Source organism: Erpetoichthys calabaricus, chromosome 9 (genome assembly GCF_900747795.2).
Source record: "Erpetoichthys calabaricus chromosome 9, fErpCal1.3, whole genome shotgun sequence".
Lineage (NCBI taxonomy): Eukaryota > Metazoa > Chordata > Cladistia > Polypteriformes > Polypteridae > Erpetoichthys > Erpetoichthys calabaricus.
Window position 1 is genome coordinate 98,126,102 of NC_041402.2, and position 13,025 is coordinate 98,139,126.

The window sequence follows — 13,025 nt, forward strand, 5'->3', positions numbered from 1 at the left end:
CAGCTTCGCTTGGTCCTTTCATGCGGATTCCCTCTCTCGCTGAACCCACATCCGGCGTCTCTTTGTGGAGCTGTCTCTTCCTCCCTGGAAGTGTTGCTGTCCTTGTGCCTCACGTCGTGCCAGCCAGGTACCCTTGTCTGCCTGCAAGCCCCTGTGCTCTGTCCGAGTGTCTTGGCAGCATTTTCTGTGGACTGTGCTACTGCCTTCTGCTGCCCAGGAGTTTTTAAATCTTTTCCAGTCCCTGCTGTTGTCAGTCCTGGACAATCAGTTTAATCAATGGCACATCTAAATTTCCTGGGTTTAACAATTAATGAAAACACAAGTTAACAAAGTGTATTGTTACCAACCATTAATGAGTACAGATCTGCGGAATCGAAACCAATATGGTCAAACATATTAATTTCAGGTAAATACAGACATCCTCCAAAGCCAGACTTCAAAGCGGTGATTGCTTTGCATGACAGCAAATACCTTCACAGACAACCCTGACACAATCAGTAACTGGATTATCCAGGAAATCAAAAAACAAGGTCCCCTTCTGACATATCTGAAAATTCATTTGAGATATCTTGAAATGCAGACACAGTTATTTTGAGATATTTGAAAATGTATTTGAGATATCTTGAAATGCATTTGAGATATCTTGAAATGCATTTGAGATATCTCAAAATGTATTGCAGATATCTTAAAATGTGAAGGAAACTATTTTAAGATATCTCAAAGCGAGTTTCAGATATCTTAAAAAGTAAATTACATTTTAAGATATCTGAAATTCATTTTGAGATATCTCTAAATGTTAATTCGGTTTCCCATAATGTCTTGTTGTTACCATCAATTCTGACCTCGATGGCTGACAATGAATTGTATGCTACAGCCTCCAGCCGATCTTCTCGTTGAACGCTATAGCGCCGACATTTCACTGGTGTTTTCCGTTCAATTGTTGTCATTTCATATACGTTTTAATCGACTGTTTTCGAAGTAGTTTAACTGTTGCTGATAGATCACTGTGCACTGTCGTCTACCTCCCGTGACGTTTGCATGGCTTACATGTTACAGCTGACTACACCAGTGACTGTTGCTGTGTGTGAATGGTCATTCTCCAAGTGAAAACTCTTATCAAAAACGACCTCAGAAGCACCACGTAGCAAGACGAACGTTGTGGCTTGGCTGTACTCTCAATCGAAAACAATCTTGTCAGACAATTTGACATGCCAAACATCGTTGAGACTTTTGCGCAACAGAAGGCACGAAAGTCAGTATTTTAAGGTACCCACTGTGGCAACCCCTAACAGAAGCAGCCGAAAGAAGAATAAGAAGTGATATCATAAGTAATATGATTTGTGGCTTGTCAGTCAGTTCAGTTTTTGTAAGCTTTAACAGTTTAACAAATCTATACTCTGTTTTATTGTGTACATTAGTATGGCTTACAGTGCATTAGTGTCACTACTGTGAGGATTTGTGAGCGTGACCACTTTATGATGTCCATTTTTTTAGAACTTGTGTAAAACAGGTCGATTGTATAGTAGTATCCTGTCAGTCGGCGTTGTCATTTTAATTTGTTACAAATTTAAATTGTTTCATTTTATAGCACAGAACAGTTTCTACTTTCTAGTATACGTTACATTTTACAAGTTACGCCTGCACAAACTGGTGAGGAAGGCAGACTCTATTGTAGGCATGGAGCTGGACAGTTTGACATCCGTGGCAGAGCGACAGGCTCTCAGCAGGCTCCTATCAATCATGGAGAATCCACTGCATCCACTAAACAGTGTCATCTCCAGACAGAGGAGCAGCTTCAGCGACAGACTGCTGTCAATGTCCTGCTCCACTGACAGACTGAGGAGATCTTCCTCCCCAAAACTATGTGACTCTTCAATTCCAACGGGGTGTGTGTGTGTGTTTGGGGTTTGGGGGTGGTAAACGTTAACATTATTCAAAGTTATTGTCTGTTTTTACCTACATTTTTATTACTCTTTAATTTAATATTGTTTTTTTGTATCAGTATGCTGCTGCTGGAGTATGTGAATTTCCCCTTGGGATTAATAAAGTATCTATCTATCTATCTATCTATCTATCTATCTATCTATCTATCTATCTATCTATCTATCTATCTATCTATCTATCTATCTATCTATCTATCTATCTATCTATCTATCTATCTATCTATCTATCTATCTATCTATCTATCTATCTAATCATCTTCTTGTCTTGGGAAAGTAGGCAGGTCTACATTTTACATATATTTATGTACAACTACTACTACCCACATCTCCCACATTCCATCCTCATAATAAACTTTTTTATTACAGCAACTGTAATAAAGCTATTTAAAAAGTTATTACAAATTTTATTTAGAGAGAGTTTGTTTCTGTCACCAGCATGACACCACTGCCCAGCCAGTCCCTAAGGATCTAGAAAGATAGATAGATAGATAGATAGATAGATAGATAGATAGATAGATAGATAGATAGATAGATAGATAAATACTTTATTATTCCCAAGGGGAAATTCAGTTTAATCTAGTTGTGAATAAATTACTAACAGTTATGCTAGACAGGAGGTGCCCACCTCAAACCGCTGCACAAGGGCCTTCGGCAAGCTAGCTATGCCCAGGTGCTTTTCGTATTAAAAGTTTGGTCAATTCTCCTCTTAACAGAATGTTTTATCTGATCTTTTAACTTCTAAATATTTCTGTGCACAAACTGGCTCATACAGCTTCCCTATTTTTTTTTACTAGACATTGTTAGAAGTATACTTATAAAAATAGTATTTATATAGGTATTATTGTTCAATACAGTGAAGCTATCATAGATTTAATTTAAGCATTCATCTGGTAAATGATGGATTTTTGTGTGTCTGGACCCTATTCTTCGACCAGTTTGCTTTAGAAATGCTGTCAAGAGTGCCAATGTATAGACAACACCGCACCAGTGATCACCCAGGCACAGCAATCCTCCCCATCACTGCAAGGTCAGAGTCCTCCAAGGACTACTTCTTCATGTAACTCTCAATTACTGTGCATTTTAAGTTTCCCTTACTCATATCCAAACGTTCTGTGACACAACTTTACATTGAATGTTCTTCTGATTTTGGAACTCATTTTTATGTTTTCTGGGTTGATGTCTTTTATGTGTATTTACCTGTTTTTGCCTGCTAGACTATTTTTTAGATGAGGGATTAACTTTAACACTAGACATGACTATTGAAACTCTCTCCAATTACAGTAACACAAAGGTGAATTTTGCAAATATGTTTCAATAAAATATTCACAAAATGCCTTTGTATTACATAAGATAAACACTAACTGGCTAATCAATATTGTGCTTTTTTCATCAATGGCCAAAACCACTAAAAGCTCAGAATTGTCTTAAAAAGACATACAAAAAAGTCAGAAAAGGATACTGCAGACATTTTATTAAAAAAATTGCATTATTTGCCAAATTAAGAATGTGATCATTTGATTCTTTCCTGGTACTAACAATTAAATATCATGACTGCTCCTTACTTACTAGGTCAGGAAGAACAATTCATGCATTCTCCCACAGTATCTTACTTTTTTATTTTTATTTATTTACACAATTACATAACAACTTCTAATTAGTATTTTCCTTATAATAACTTTAGATGAACATCAATCATAAACATTACGACCATGTTATTGGGAATATGTATTTTGATTTTAATACATTTAGCCATTTAAATGTCTTTATGTAGGCCTTCTTCTAGTCAATTCTCCAAAAATGGCCCCAGCTTTAATATCTGTTACTTCCATGGTTAATGTCATCTAGAGATATACTACTACTTGTACTACTACTACTAATACTACTACTACTACTACTAAAATAATAATAATAATAATAATAATAATAATGCTTAAAGTGGACTGGTGCAAGAAGTTGCTTACCAGCAGTCTTTACTATATACCTGTAGTGCTATCGAATGTGCAAGTATAATGAACCCCTCTGGAAACTCCAAGCACCTCCCTACCCACCCCCCAGCTAGCCAATTGAATGTTAGTGTATCTCTGCACTCAAATCATACAAAGAAAGTCCCCCACACACCTTCTCTCGTCCACCAAATGTTAATACATTGCGCAGCTCAGATCTGCAACGTCAAATAAATCAGTAAATCTAGGCCAGAGAGTACTGGTACTTACATAGAGTGTATCCACTTCAAGCACTGATAATAACAAAAACTGACCTGAGTCATATTTTCAAAAATGTGCTGGTTAGGTTTATTGGTGACTGTGCATCTGTGTGACTGTCATCCTGCCTTGTGTCCAGTGCTTCCAGGACAGATTCTGGACCACCACACCCCAGTATTGGATTAAAAAGGTTTGAAAATGTTATGTATAGTATGTTATTTTGTAATAATAATAATAATAATAATAATAATAGACAATTTACTATAATTACAAAGAAAAAAGGAACAAAGCTGCTTCATTAAAAATAATTTAAAAAAAAAACACTAAAGTCTCTTAACCTTATACTTTTAGCTCCAGAGTCTTAATAATTAAATGGAAACAAGGATGTCCTCTGTTTTCCCTAAGCCTGACAGCTTTCTGTGCCAAAGGTCATCTACTTTTTTGTATATAAACACCTATTTAGACATTACCAGGACAACTGTGATATACTTACTTCTTAGATTAATTTCTAGATGAGCCATATTCTAAAATACAGCTTTATCTCCACTGATTTTTCATTGAGCAGGCATGTTGACTCATTTTTGGTGGACACTACACACTCCTACCACCCTACACTGTGGCTTTGAAAGAAGAACTAAATAAGAAACTTTGACTTCAGTGCTCTGCATGTAAAGTTTCACACCGTTTTCTATCTCGCGTATTTAGTGTAAGCTAAGGAACTATATAAAATAATATAAGTAAGGTGAGAACGGCACAGTGGTAGCATGCTACCACCTTGCAATAAAAAGACCTGGTTTCATGTCCCAAGTGCTCCGTGTGTAGACTTTGCATGTTTTCTCTGTGTCACAGCGGGTTTTCTCCAGATGCACCAGTTTACACCTACTGTTCAAAAACACAAAGGCTAGATGCAGCCTCCCTGCAACCCTGCACAGGGTAAACAGATTTGCAAAACATGGACACAAATTGAACAGAACATATGCACCGATTTTATAATATTTTTTCATCGCTTTTGTTTTGGTGGTTCATTCCAGGACGTGGTAAAATTGATAGCAAAAGAAACACGTGATCTGATATAAAAGTATGTTGACTTCCGATTGAATGCTTACTCAGACTATTCTGCCTGTCAAATTATGATGCGCACCTTTCTCATTGGACGATGCTCTTCTAAGCAAGACCTTTTTTTTTCTTTTTTCTTTGCAGCCGTGGAAAGTCACTGCCTCGGAGTTTAAACAAAAGAGAACAGTGTAATCGGAATAGCAGGAATTAACCGTAGATGAGTGTTTGGTATTCTAATCTTAAAACTGAAAGTAATGCGTTCCGAAAAGTTAGGTCTGACTTGGTCTGTGACTGGAAAGAGCACCGCCTAGCGTCTGAACGTCACGAAGATGGAAGTGAAAGGAAAAGCACAGATGAAACACTTAAGATTCATCGACCCATAAATCCACCCGGCGGTTCCGTACAAGTATTCTTTTCAATAATTTAATATTTTTAATTCAATTATTTTTCAATTTCATAAGATAATCTAATGTTTTCAATTGTGTTGCTTACTTTATTGGACATCGGTAAGTTAAGTATTTGTTATTTGATTTTAAAAGTGAAAGCGCTGCGTTTAGCTATGATGTTTGGTGATTCACCAGCCCTAAACACTTATTCACTTCGTTATGTCTTAAGTGTTATTATTTTTCCAGTTTTTAATAATAAAATAAGCAAAAATGGAACGTGATGTATGTCGATGCACCAGGAGTATCTAAACAATAAAATCATTACTTGCACACCACTCATCGGTGCAAACCTGTACACGTCTGTCGTGAAAGTTACATTTAACCTTGCTCTTTAATTAGGAGCGAAGCTTATCTATCTATCTATCTATCTATCTATCTATCTATCTATCTATCTATCTATCTATCTATCTATCTATCTATCTATCTATCTATCTATCTATATCTATCTATTTTGATAATATATTTGCAATAAGGTTCTTGTATAGTGTACTCTATACATTTTTGTGTACTTATATAAAACATTACATATAAACAAATATACAGTGCATCCGGAAAGTATTCACAGCGCATCACTTTTTCCACATTTTGTTATGTTACAGCCTTATTCCAAAATGGTTTAAATTCATTTTTTTCCTCAGAATTCTACACACAACCCCCTATAATGACAACGTGAAAAAAGTTTACTTGAGATTTTTTCAAATTTATTAAAAATAAAAAAATTTGAGAAAGCACATGTACATAAGTATTCACAGCCTTTGCCGTGAAGCTCGAAATTGAGCTCAGGTGCATCATGTTTCCCCTGATCATCCTTGAGATGTTTCTAGAGCTTAATTGGAGTCCACCTGTGGTAAATTCAGTTGGTTGGACATGATTTGGAAAGGCACACACCTGTCTATATAAGGTCCCAGAGTTGACAGTTCATGTCAGAGCACAAACCAAGCATGAAGTCAAAGGAATTGTCTGTAGACCTCCAAGACAGGATTGTCTCAATGCACAAATCTGGGGAAGGTTACAGACAAATTTCTGCTGCTTTGAAGGTCCCAATGAGCACAGTGGCCTCCATCACCCGTAAGCGGAAGAAGTTCGAAACCACCAGGACTCTTCCTAGAGCTGGCCGGCCATCTAAACTGAGCGACCGGGGGAGAAGGGCCTTAGTCAGGGAGGTGACCAAGAACCCGATGGTCACTCTGTCAGAGCTCTAGAGGTCCTCTGTGGAGAGAGGAGAACCTTCCAGAAGGACAACCATCTCCGCAGCAATCCACCAATCAGGCCTGTATGGTAGAGTGGCCAGACGGAAGCCACTCCTTAGTAAAAGGCACATGGCAGCCCAAATGGAGTTTGCCAAAAGGCACCTGAAGGACTCTCAGACCATGAGAAACAAAATTCTCTGGTCTGATGAGACAAAGATTGAACTCTTTGGTGTGAATGCCAGGTGTCACGTTTGGAGGAAACCTGGCACCATCCCTACAGTGAAGCATGGTGGTGGCAGCATGCTGCTGTGGGGATGTTTTTCAGCGGCAGGAATTGGGAGACTAGTCAGGATAAAGGGAAAGATGACTGCAGCAATGTACAGAGACATCCTGGATGAAAACCTGCTCCAGAGCACTCTTGACCTCAGACTGGGGGACCGGTTCATCTTTCAGCAGGACAACGACCCTAAGCCCACAGCCAAGATATCAAAGGAGTGGCTTCAGGACAACTCTGTGAATGTCCTTGAGTGGCCCAGCCAGAGCCCAGACTTGAATCCGATTGAACATCTCTGGAGAGATCTTAAAATGGCTGTGCACTGACGCTTCCCATCCAACCTGATGGAGCTTGAGAGGTGCTGCAAAGAGGAATGGGCGAAACTGGCCAAGGATAGGTGTGCCAAGTTTGTGGCATCATATTCAAAAAGACTTGAGGCTGTAATTGCTGCCAAAGGTGCATCGACAAAGTATTGAGCAAAGGCTGTGAATACTTATGTACATGTGATTTCTCAGTTTTTAAATTTTTAATAAATTTGCAAAAACCTCAAGTAAACTTTTTTCACGTTGTCATTATGGGGTGTTGTGTGCAGAATTCTGAGGAAAAAAATGAATTTAATCCATTTTGGAATAAGACTGTAACATAACAAAATGTGGAAAAAGTGATGCGCTGTAAATACTTTCCGGATGCACTGTATATATATATATATATATATATATATATATATATATATATATATATATACAGTATGTATTATATGTATATACTTATATGCAAATATTTAAAGATATAATTTGCAAAATCTATTTATATATTTATAATATATACAAATATTTAAAGATGTAATTTGCAAAATCTATTTCATCATTGATTTTTCTCTTGGTCTTTATTTCATTTACACCAGCGTCCCTGCCATTCACTCACAGTGTTGATTTCTTGGAACCCACTCAGCCTCCTAGCATCCAAGAACATTTAGTTGATATTGTACTGGACTGCTACCTGGTGGAAGAAGGAGGAGGACGTATGGGAATGTTTGCTGCTAGTTTCACACGGGAAAAGGCCACATTTGTACTTCGGAAGATCCCTGTCCCAGAGGATGAAGCCCTAGACAGCTTTACAGAATTTCAGCCACCAGCATTTGATGAGGAGGCCCTCATCTTTGAGGTTACAGGTGAAAATCATTTCTAAGTTAAATAAATAAATCTTTTACATTTTTAAGGAGGCACAGTGGTTAACACGACTGCATTACAAATCTAACATCTTGGGTTTGAATCCCAGATCCAATCATTATTGTTTTGGAGCTTTTATGTTCTCCCTGTGTCTGCATGTGTTTTCACTTCTGGATGTTCTCCTACACCCCCAAAGAGGTGTGGTTTCAATTAATTGATGATTTCAAATTGGTCCTATTTGAGTGGAGGTGAGGGTGTGTAAGTGAGTGGACTATGCAATGAAATGACACTCTTTCTAGGGATGTTTCCTAGCTTCAGTGCCACAATCAGACTTCATGAGGTTCCATTCTATATAAAGCTTGGAGGCCCCTTGTTAACAAGTTACACCAGAATGTTTCACAAAGCATTGAAAAATGTAAAACATATATTTAATGTGAAAAATGCAAATTTTTTTTTAAATGTATGAAATTACTGATTACATATTAAGAACTACAATACACATAGAATTCACATAAACAAATTCTGAAAGTTTGTTAGGCTTCTACGGATTGTGAGGTCATAAGCTGTACTTGCTTAGCTTACGTCTAAATCTGGCACTGTCTAGCTCTCACCACTGCTGGGATTGACTCCAGCTCCCAGCAGCCCTGAATTGGATTGAATTATATTGTAAAGAGAACCAAATCTCATTGTAGGCAGACAGGCTTATAAAGCAACTACCATTACAGTAGAAAATGATACTCCTCAAAATTATTCTAATATTATAGTCAATAATGTCTAAAATGCCTAAAATATGACTACCATCAAACCATAGGGAGAATATTTTAAGTATTCAAACTATACAGTACAGAATTTCATAATGATAAAGATAATTTAAGCGGTTTAAAACAGAATGATACACTTGAATGATTATCTAAAAATTATAGATAATAGGTGCAGCTACAATTGCATAAAGAGTAAATGTTTTTGGTTAAAACAGTTCGTATATTTATTGGGAAACTGCATGTGAGATATTTTATTGTCATTCATTTTCATCTTTAATAGTGTCACACTGGTCCACTGGTTGGCACTACTTCTTTAAAGCACAAGGAAACTGGATTGAAATCATGACCATGTCAGTTTCTGTATGTTGTTTCCACATCTCCATAGCTTCATATGGGTTCTCTCATAGCACTTTAGTTTTCTCTTATAGCCTAAATATGTGTAGGTTAGATGGAGTGACCTCTCTACATTGGCTTAGTATTGTTAAATGTTAGGGTATGGGTATGTATGCCCTAGAATGTACTGGCTCCCTGCCTTGATTTGGTTCCTGCCATGTACCTAATAGCATGTGTACAGGCTGTAGCTCCCCACGACCCTTAATTAGAGGAAAGTGGGTTCAGAAAAATGTCGTGATGGTGTCTCAAGGTTTATTTGCATTTGCAACCTTCCATTTAAGGCAGAAAACAGCTACAGGTTTCATGATATCTATAGGTCCACACATTGTGAACCACAAATAGTATAGGGGATGAATCCCAGTCTAGGATCTTCAGTCTGGGACAGAAAATTTAACCAGCAGCTACCCCAAATACTAGTAAATGATAAATCTAATTTGTGCGTTCAATCAGTATAAAATACGCAATAAAAATGTAAGTAATAATTACACTTTTATAAGATGTAGTACTATAGTTTTCTTGCTGCAGTCCTTAAAATTTATAAAATATACAGTAAAAGAAAACTGAAAAATATTATTGTACCAAACAATACAAAGTATCCAAAAGCAATGTAATTTTCAGTGACATATAGATATGTATAATACACCTCATATTGCAAAGGGTGACAGTTACCTGGTCCTGTGATAAATGACAGTAGTTTTTCAATTAGGATTCCTCATCTATTGTGTTTCATGGAGAGGGCTAAGAAGTAGGTATCAGTATGAAGTGCTGGTACAGATTCTGTGATCTGACTGTTTTTCCTTGTTTAGCCTCATCAGTCCAGATTCCGGGAGCTGATGCCTTGCTTCATGCTGACTGCAATGAGCAGGAGGTTACCTGTGAAGTAAGTCAGTTTTACCCACGTGGTGAGAACTCTGAACATGAGGCCTGGTTTATTGGAAGCCTGCAGGTATCAGGAGGTGGGATCAGTCTTACTCTTGTAATGAAGACACAGCCAATGGTTGAAACAAAAGATGTCTCAATGAAGAAACAAAAGAAACTGGGCTTACCGCTTAGTGAATCTGGAACCATATTGATGTCTGGTAAGTTGCTTCCTGATTGTGATGTACTGAAATAAAACCTAAGATCCTGTAACAAAAACAACAACAACAACATTTATTTATATAACACATTTTCATACAAAAGCGCTATATCTATCTATATAAATGTAATGAATTATTATTATTATTATTAAATGATGTAGCTCAAAGTGCTTTACGTGATGAAGAAAGATAAAAAAAAGACAAAATAAATAAGAAAATAGAATTAGGGAGCACTAATTAACATAGAATAAAAGTAAGGTCCGATGGCCAGGGAGGACAGAAAAAACAAAAAAAAACTCCAGACAGCGGAGAAAAAAAAATCTGCAGGGGTTCCAGGCCATGAGACCACCCAGCCCCCTGTAGGGCATTCTACCTAACATAAATGACGTCACAATCAGTCCTCATTGTATTCAGGGTTCACATGGAAGAACTTGATGATGACGGTCATGTGGACATCTAGTCTTTAATCCATCAATCTAGGGACATCACAGTACTTTGATCAGGTGGTGGTGGTGCAGATCGCCACAACAGAAAACTGGAAAAGAACAGAATAGAAAGTAGGGGTTAGTACGGATTACGGAGCCACCAGGAATGATATTGATAATTAAATGCATATGAAAAAGCCATGTTAAAATAATGTTTTTTAAAGTGCTCCACCGTATTAGCCTGGCGAATTCCTATTGGCAAGCTATTCCAGATTTTAGGTGCATAACAGCTGAAGGCCACCTCACCACTTCTTTTAAGTTTAGCTCTCGGAATAATAAGCAGACACTCATTTGAAGATCTAAGGTTACGATTAGGAATGTAAGGTGAAAGACATTCTGAAATTTAGGATGGAGCAAGATTATTTAAAACTTTGTAAACCATAAGCAGTATTTTATAGTCAATTCTAAATGACATAGGTAACCAATGTAGTGACATTGAAACTGGAAAGATGTGCTCGGATTTTCTTTTCCTAGTTAAGATTCTAGCAGCTGCATTCTGCCCTTGTTGCAATCGATTGATGCCTTTTTTGGGTAGTCCTGAGAGGAGTGCATTACAGTAATTTAGCTGACTGAAAACAAAAGCGTGAACTAATTTCTCAGCATCTTGCAATGGTATAAGAGGTCTAACTTTTGCTATATTTCTTAAGTGAAAAAATGCTCTCCTAGTAATCTGATTAATATGTGATTTAAAATTTAGGTCAGAGTCAATAGTTACCCCTAAATTCTTTATCTCTGTCTTAACTTTTAATCCTAATCTTGTGAATTTCCCATTGGGATTAATAAAGTATCTATCTATCTATCTATCTATCTATCTATCTATCTATCTATCTATCTATCTATCTATCTATCTATCTATCTATCTATCTATCTATCTATCTATCTAATGCATCAAGTTTATTTCTAATAACCACATTATATCCCTTTTTGCCAATCAGTAAAATTTCTGTTTTCTCCTTATTTAGTTTGAGAAAATTACTACTCATCCATTCAGAAACACAAGTAAGAAATTGTGTCAGTGAATCAAGAGTGTCGGGGTCGTCAGGCGCTATTGATAAATACAGCTGTGTGTCATCAGCATAGCTGTGGTAGCTCATGTTATGCTCCAAGATAATCTGACCTAACGGTAACATGTAAATCAAAAAGAGCAGCGGACCCAGGATAGAACCTAGTGGAACACCATATAGAATATCATGGGTTTTTGAAGTATAATTACCACAACTAACAAAGAATTTTCTACCTGCCAGGTAGGACTCAAACCAATCTAAGATACTGCCAGAGATGCTCACCCATTGACTAAGGTGATTTCTGAGAATATTGTGATCAATGGTATCAATTGCGGCACTCAGATCTAAGAGGATGAGAACAGATAAACAGCCTCTGTCTGCATTTACCCACAAGTCATTTACTACTTTAACGAGTGCAGTTTCTGTACTGTGATTTGTTCTGAAACCCGACTGAAACTTATCAAGAATAGCATGTTTATTGAGGTGGTCATTTAGCTGCATAATGACTGCCTTCTCTAGGATTTTACATAAGAAAGGCAGGTTAGAAATAGGTCTAAAATCTTTAAAAGCAGAGGAGTCAAGATTATTTTTCTTGAGCTAGGGTTTAATTACAGCAGTCTTAAGACAGTCTGGGAAGACCCCATATCTAATGACGAGTTTACAATGTCAAGAATACTGTCAATTAGCACGCCAGATACTTCTTTGAAAAAACTTGTTATTGGGTCAAGGATGCAGGTGGATGGTCTCAGTTAAGAAATTATTTTATATAAATCAGGTAAATCTATTCCGGTGAAAGAATTTAATTTGTTTATAATGGAGTACTGGGATTTAAGAGGATCAGTATTGGAGAGATGTACTATATTATTTCTAATATCATTCATTTTTTGATTAAAAAATGCAGCAAAAGCCTCACAAGTTTCACTGTAGAAACTTTACAATAATTATCTAGGAATGTTTCAAGTGAAATTCATTCCATCATTTAATAAAGCAAAACCTGTAAATCCACTCCACTGCAAAATTGTTG

The 13,025-nt window shown here is 36.9% G+C and overlaps 1 protein-coding gene across 4 annotated transcripts in view; it reads left to right on the forward strand.

Annotated features, from left to right (window-relative positions):
• The first annotated feature begins 5,336 nt into the window (after positions 1-5,336).
• The window catches only part of LOC114657997 (tapasin-related protein-like), a 35,793-nt gene continuing 28,104 nt past the window's right edge, over positions 5,337-13,025 (forward strand). For 2 of the 4 annotated variants that reach the window (XM_051931727.1, XM_028810012.2), the window contains exons 1-3: positions 5,423-5,706; positions 8,015-8,281; positions 10,240-10,512. In XM_051931727.1, coding sequence (XP_051787687.1) covers positions 5,670-5,706; positions 8,015-8,281; positions 10,240-10,512 — 577 coding nt within the window. In that variant the 5' untranslated portion in view covers positions 5,423-5,669. The other 2 variants (XM_051931729.1, XM_051931728.1) reach the window with 2 other exon arrangements.